This window comes from Sprattus sprattus, assembly GCF_963457725.1.
Source record: "Sprattus sprattus genome assembly, chromosome: 14".
Taxonomy (NCBI): Eukaryota; Metazoa; Chordata; class Actinopteri; order Clupeiformes; family Clupeidae; genus Sprattus; species Sprattus sprattus.
Window position 1 is genome coordinate 2,600,828 of NC_137912.1, and position 7,500 is coordinate 2,608,327.

The following is a 7,500-nucleotide window of genomic DNA, read 5'->3' on the forward strand; positions in this document are numbered from 1 at the left end:
CCTCTGCCTCTGCCTCTGCCTCTGCCTCTGTCTCTCTCTCCCTCCCTCTCCCTCTGCCTCTCTCCCTCTGCCTCTGCCTCTCCCTCTGCCTCTCCCTCTGCCTCTCCCTCTCCCTCCATCTCTGTCCTTCTCCTTTTCCTTTTTCACACTCTTTTCCATATTACTTATTCCCTCATTTCTCCTTCTCTGTGACTTTTTCTCTCCACCCCTCTCTCTCTCTCTCTCTGTCATTCTCTCTCTACCCCCCTATCTCTCTCTCTCCCTCTCTCTCTCTCCACCCCTCTCTCTCTCTCTCTCTCTCTCTCTCCCTCTCTCTCTCTCTCTCTCCCTCTCTCTCTTTAGCACATCCCCTCCACCCTGGAGTCTCTGACTCGCTCCTCTCTGCTCTGCCTCTCGGCCATCGGGGTCATCGCCTTCGTCACCCCGGCCTTCCTGATCGCCATGCTGCCCATCACCGTGGGCTTCTACTTCATCCAGAAGTACTTCCGGGTCGCCTCCAAGTAAGCTCACAAAAACAAGAGGATTGCATCATCATTTTATATTTTATATGCATCATTTATAGAAAACCAGTGAAATGACATTTCCTATTTTCTTCCCATTCATACTTTTGCTCTCGCTCTCTCCTTTCTCTGTCAACATTCTGTCTTCTCTCTCTCTCCCTCTCTATCCATCCATCTTTCTCTCTCTGTGTGTCTTACTGTTTCCCTCCCTCTCTCTCTCTCTCTCTCCTCTCTTCTCTGTCAACATTATGTCTTCCCTCTCTCTCTCTCTCCATCCATCGTTCTCTCTCTGTGTCTTACTGTTTCCCTCTCTCTCTCTCTCTCCACTCTTCTCGGTCAACATTCTATCTTCTCACTCTCTCCCTCTATCTATCCATCTCCCTCTCTATCTGTGTCTAACTGTTTCCCTCTCTCTTCTCTCCCTCTCTATCCATCTTTCTCTCAATCTGAGTCTTACTGTTTCCCTCTCTCTCTCTCCCCTCTCTTTTCTGTCATCATTCTCTCTCTCTCCCTCTCTATCCATCCATCTTTCTCTCTCTGTCTTACTGTGTCCCTCTCTCTCTCTCCCTCTCTATCCATCCATCTTTCTCTCTCTGTCTTACTGTGTCCCTCTCTCTCTCTCCCTCTCTATCCATCCATCTTTCTCTCTCTGTCTTACTGTGTCCCTCTCTCTCTCTCTCTCTCTCCCTCTCTCTCTCTCCCTCTCTATCCATCTCTCTTTCTCTCTGTGTCTTACTGTGTCCCTCCTTCTTCCAGAGACCTGCAGGACCTGGACGACTCGACGCAGCTGCCTCTGCTCTGCCACTTCTCTGAGACGGCCGAAGGCCTGACCACCATCCGTGCCTTCAGGTCAGTGTGTGTGTGTGTGTGTGTGTGTGTGTGTGTGTGTGTGTGTGTGTGTGCGCGCGCGTGTGCTAGTGTGTGTGTGTGTGTGTGTGGAGAGCAATGGAGAAGCTGTAGAATAAAGACCCGTACACACACACACACACACACACACACATGGACACTTATACATACACACACACATGCACGAACACCTACACACACATGCACATACACATACACACACAAACGCACCCACACACACGAACAGACACATACGCACGCACACACACGCACACACACACACACACACACACACACACACACACACACACACACATACACACACCAATAGTGCCAGTGGAAGGTTTAGTAAACTGTATCGTTACATTTCCTGAAGTTCAGTAATCCGGTTCCCATAAACAAAGTGGGCTCTGTTCTCTGTTCTCATAGTTCTCAGTAATCCAACATTAAACAGCTCTCACGCCTGATTCACCCCCCACCCCCCAACACCGTCCAGTCATCTAAGTCTCAGGCCTGAGTCATCTTCCCAGCACTGCCACCCCCCCTCAAGCAGTCATCTCCCCAGATAGACCCCCTTCCTACCCCTGATGCTCCACTGGTGCTCCCCTGGCGCTTTAATCAGACATCAGGAAACCTTCGCCTCCCCCCAGCTCTACACAAATCTTCACATTGATACGTACGTAGCAGGCAGATTTTCCCCCCAATCACAGCAAAGGCTAATTTAAAAAATACCTTAGATAAGTAAGGTCTCTCAGACGGCAAGTGTGTGTGTGTGTGTGTGTGTGTGTGTGTGTGTGTGTGTGTGTGTGTGTGTGTGTGTGTGTGTGTGTGTGTGTATCCTTTGTAGCCAGTGACTTGTTAAAGTCAAGCAGAGCTCATGATGTGATGGTGACTTGTAAAAACCAAGCGATGATCATTCTAATTATGATACTCACTCAATGCTAACTAGCACTTTAATGATCATTTGAATACCTTAGAGTTCAATGCTAACTAGCACTGTAATGCCTTTGGTAACCTGTGAGTTCAGGTTTTATTCTTCGTTTTTGTCGTTTTGTTCTCCTTAGACACGAAGCACGATTCAAGCAGAGGATGCTGGAGCTGACTGACACCAACAACACAGCGTATCTCTTCCTCTCTGCTGCCAACCGCTGGCTGGAGGTCAGAACTGTAAGTGTCCACGAGTCTGGATAAACTCACACCCGACTTTCAATGACGTAGAACAGAGGCCTCTTTCCAATAGTCTCTCCAGATGTGTGTGAGTTTAAGTACATCACCATCCATAGGGACGTATGGATTAGGATGTAGTATGCATGTAGTTTGAAACTCTTCACACATACACACACACACAAACACACACACACACACACACAAACTCACAGACAGACACACACACACACACGCACATACGCACATACACAAACTCACAGACAAACACAGAGAATAAAATACCTATAGACGTAATAGCATAAAGTGTTTTAAAAGCAGATGAAAGTGTCTGTTGGCTTTAAAAGACCTATAGACTTAATAGCATGAAGTGTTTTAAAAGCAGATGAAAGTGTCTGTTGGCTTTAAAAGACCTATAGACTTAATAGCATGAAGTGTTTTAAAAGCAGATGTGTGTGTTTGCTCTCCGGCTGCTCTCTCTTGCAGGACTATCTTGGTGCCTGGATCGTCCTGGCTGCAGCTGTGGCCTCCATACTCACCAGCTCCAGAACCGAGTCTGGTCTAGTGGGCCTGGGCTTGACCTACGCCCTCACTGTGAGTGTGTGTGTGTGTGTGTGTGTGTGTGTGTGTGTGTGTGTGTGTGTGTGTGTGTGTGTGTGTGAGTGGTCTAGTGGGCTTGGGCTTAACCTACGCTCTCACTGTGAGTGTGTGTGTGTGTGTGTGTGTGTGTGTGTGTGTGTGTGTGTATATGTGTGTGTGTGAGTGGTCTAGTAGGCCTGGGCTTAACCTTAAACGCTTGTTTATTTCATCTCCACTTAAAGGTGCAGTCTGACAGTCTAGTACAATATTCATTTTGTCTGCATCCCTTACCAAAGCGATGAATAAAGTTACCCTCTCATTGAACTCTGTGAACTCAGTGACTGGTCACTGTTTTGAGGAAATTTCAACAAGTTTTGAAACAACTTTTTCCCAACAACTAGAATCATGTGCTGTACCTTTAACTGCCTTAGCTTTCTGTTACACACATATGAGTTGATCTGTTCTGCATCATCACCAGGTGACCAACTACCTGAACTGGGTGGTGAGGAATCTGGCTGATTTGGAGGTGCAGGTGGCCGCGGTGAAGAAAGTCAACAGCTTCCTGGGCACAGAGTCGGAGAACTACGAAGGATCTATGGGTAATTGAGTCTTTTTCCGTGCCACCAAGAACACCCCTTAAAAAAAAACTACACCAACAGGTGAAAACATTGCAGGGCTGCTGAGATGACGCTCGTTTCCATTTGGCTCCCAGTGGTTGAGTGTGTGTGTGTGTGTGTTTGTGTGTGTGCGCGCACTAGAAGCCGTGGTGACGGAGGGAGGGGAGGACTTCTGCGGCAACTCTTCTGCCTGGCCAGAGCCTTCGTCCGCAAGAGCAGAGGACAGACTGCAGAGGAGTAGCTTAGCGGTTCAGGGAGTTGGCTTTGACGCGGGGAGCAGAGAAACCTGTAGAGTAGAGTGTGTGTGTGTGTGTGTGTGTGTGTGTGTGTGTGTGTGTGTGTGTGTGTGTGTTGGCCTGGACGCAGGGAGCAGAGAAACCTGTAGAGTATCAGTCATTCCTCCCAGAACAGGAAGAGCAGGAGACCAGCGCACCAAATATGCTGGCGAGAGCAGAGTGACCTGACACACGCCCAAGATCCTTCTGAACTTCTGCTTTCGTGCATTCAGAGGAAAACTGTCCTCTCCTCTCCTCTCCTCTCCTGAGGCAATAGAAACTGTGGGCTGAACGCCACAGGAGGACAAGGAGTATGAAGAGAAAGAGAGAGAGAGAGAGAGAGAAAGAGATGTTGCATTCTATATTTAAACAATTTTCGCTGGTACTGCAGAAAGTGTACTTTTGTCATGCTAGTGAAATGTTTTCAATTGACAAAGAGAAAGAGAGTGAGGAAGAAAGAAAGAAAAAAAAGATAAGAGAGAGCAGGAGAGAGAAAAGAGAGAAAGAGGGGGATTAAGAGAGGAAGAGAGAATGAAGCAGAGACTGTACAGCGTAAGATTTACAAGCCACCACAATAGTGCTGATAGCGGCCTCGTGAAGAGCACTCGTCCGCGTCTTCTTGGCTCTGCATCCTCCCATGTGATTGATACTGGCTCTCCACTCCCTCTCTCTCTCTCTCTCTCTCTCTCTCTCTCTCTTTCTCTCTCTCCCTCTGTTTGTCTCTCGCTCCCTCCCTCTCTAGCTCTCTCCCTTTCTCTCTCTCCACTCACTCTCTCCCTCTCTCTCTCTCCACTCCCTCTGTTTCTCTCTCTCTCTCCCCTCCCTTCCTCTCCCTCTCTCTCCACTCCCTCTGTTTCTCTCTCTCTCTCCACTCCCTCTCCCTCCCTCTGTCCTTCCCTCTCTCTCTCCACTCACTCTCTCCCTCTCTCTCTCTCTCCCTCCCTCTCTCTTCCTATCTCTCCCCTCCCTTCCTCTCCCTCTCTCTCCACTCCCTCTGTTTCTCTCTCTCTCTCCACTCCCTCTCCCTCCCTCCGTCCTTCCCTCTCTCTCCACTCACTCTCTCCCTCTCTCTATCTCTCTCTCCATCTCTCTTCCTATCTCTCCCTCCCTTCCTCTCCCTCCCTCTCTCTCTCTCTCTCTCCACTCCTCAGGAGAGATTGTTGAGACTGGGCTTAAGGGGAGCCACAGAAATAGACGGGGGTGAAGCAGCCGCCCCTCTGATTTAAAAAGCCTGGCGGTTTCTCTCGGACTCTTCCGAGGAGTGAAGACTGAGAGAAATCTGAGCTGGAGGAGTCTAAACAAACCCTAAAATGGCATTCTTCCCTTTCCTCTGATAAGATGGAGTTCACCTCTGCCAAGATGAGGGGGGGCATTGCCAGTAAAGTACACTTGTACACACACGCTGCTATATTGGTCACGGAGTGTGACGTGGGGTTGCTTGTGCAAAAAAATAACTGGAACGTGCCGTGCCATCTGTGTTCGTTTGTTTTGTGTTAGGTCAGTTGGTGTCAGTTTGTTTTGTGTTAGGTCAGTTGGTGTCAGTTTGTTTTAAACAGTGTATTTCAACGGCAGTGCAAAGGCCGCATTCTTACATATCCTAATCTACTTTGTATTTGAACCTTCTGGTAGTTAGCTAATTGATTTACACATGTGTACTTTACACGTTAACACAAGTCAGGTGGTACACAGGCAGAGGGCAGAGGGCAGAGGGCAGAGGGCACATCTAAGCCCAGTGTCATGTTTGTGTACTTTGGAGAGCAGAGAAAGGCCCCTCCTATCTATTAATCAGGGGGTGATGTGGTGATCTACGGAGGAGGTGGGCATTGGCCGTTAAGCCTGTGTTGTTTTTCTGTTAACTGAGGGCACCGCATGACGGGAACGTGTGTGTGTGTGTGTGTGTGTGTGTGTGTGTGTGTGTGTGTGTGTCTGGAGAAACAACTCCCAGGAATGTTCATCTTGGATCAGCAACCAGTTTCAAAATAGAGGCTCTGGTTTGAGGTAATCAGTGTTTATTTCGGTGTGTTTTTTTGCGTCGGTGGCCATAACACAGCTGAGACCCGTGGCTTTCCTCTCATGTAGGTCAGCTCTTGTCATCATCATCGACAAAAAAGGAGACTGATGAAAGTGATTTGTTGCCAGGTGCTTTATTTGATCCCAAGTGGAACCATTTAAAAATAAAAGTGCTTCGTGTAGCCCCCCAAAATGGCTTATCTCAGAGGAATTAATGTGTTTTTATTAAAGTTAGCTATGAGAGCAGCTCTTACTTTATTTTAAAATAATTTGATAAACATCTGACATCAGACAAATCATCTGTCAATTCAAATTTACTTGAGGAACCTTTTTTATGAGGGTTAGCTTTCTACTAATTAATCTTTTAATTTAGTCCACATTGTGTGGCTTGGACAAGCCGATAAAAAACCTCAGAAAGCTCATTTGCTCTCATTGGTTGACGTGCTCATTGGTTGACGTGCTCATTGGCTGACGTGCTCATTGAATCTTCTCTCATTGGTTGACGTGCTTATTGAATCTTCTCTAATGGGTTGACCTGCTCATTGAATCTTCTCTCATTGGTTGACCTGCTCATTGAATCTTCTCTCATTGGTTGACGTGCTCATTGGTTGAGGTGCTCATTGAATCTTCTCTCATTGGTTGACGTGCTCATTGAATCTTCTCTCATTGGTTGACGTGCTCATTGGTTGACGTGCTCATTGGTTGAGGTGCTCATTGGTTGACGTGCTCATTGGTTGAGGTGCTCATTGGTTGACGTGCTCATTGGTTGACGTGCTCATTGAATCTTCTCTCATTGGTTGACGTGCTCATTGAATCTTCTTTCATTGGTTGACGTGCTCATTGGTTGACGTGCTCATTGAATCTTCTCTCATTGGTTGACGTGCTCATTGATTGACGTGCTCATTGGTTGACGTGCTCATTGAATCTTCTCTCATTGGTTGACGTGCTCATTGGTTGACGTGCTCATTGGTTGACGTGCTCATTGAATCTTCTCTCATTGGTTGACGTGCTCATTGAATCTTCTCTCATTAGTTGACGTGCTCATTGGTTGACGTGCTCATTGGTTGACGTGCTCATTGGTTGACGTGCTCATTGGTTGAGGTGCTCATTGAATCTTCTCTCATTGGTTGACGTGCTCATTGGTTGAGGTGCTCATTGGTTGTTCTCTCATTGGCTGTTCTCTCTGCACGTGTTCCAGGGGCCTCTAAGGTGCCTGACGACTGGCCCCAGCAAGGAGAGATAAAGATCCAGGACCTCTGCGTCCGCTACGACCCCGCACTCAAGCCCGTCCTCAAACACGTCAACGCCTACATCAACCCTGGACAGAAGGTGCCGACTCCTCCACACTGTCCTTACGGTCATGTGCTGTATAGATAGCCTCTTACTTACGTTAGAGAATAACTGTCCTTACGGTCATGTGCTGTATAGATAGCCTCTTACTTACGTTAGAGAATAACTGTCCTTACGGTCATGTGCTGTATAGATAGCCTCTTACTTACGTTAGAGAAT

General features: G+C 47.6%; 1 protein-coding gene across 13 annotated transcripts in view; it reads left to right on the plus strand.

Annotated features, from left to right (window-relative positions):
- The window catches only part of abcc9 (ATP-binding cassette, sub-family C (CFTR/MRP), member 9), an 88,131-nt gene that overhangs the window by 64,395 nt on the left and 16,236 nt on the right, over positions 1-7,500 (plus strand). For all 13 annotated transcript variants that reach the window (XM_080851410.1, XM_080851419.1, XM_080851418.1 and 10 more), the window contains 6 exons: positions 343-500; positions 1,257-1,349; positions 2,411-2,513; positions 2,997-3,104; positions 3,568-3,688; positions 7,190-7,320. In XM_080851410.1, the coding sequence (XP_080707536.1) occupies positions 343-500; positions 1,257-1,349; positions 2,411-2,513; positions 2,997-3,104; positions 3,568-3,688; positions 7,190-7,320 (714 nt within the window). The remainder of the gene's footprint in view (positions 1-342; positions 501-1,256; positions 1,350-2,410; positions 2,514-2,996; positions 3,105-3,567; positions 3,689-7,189; positions 7,321-7,500) is intronic.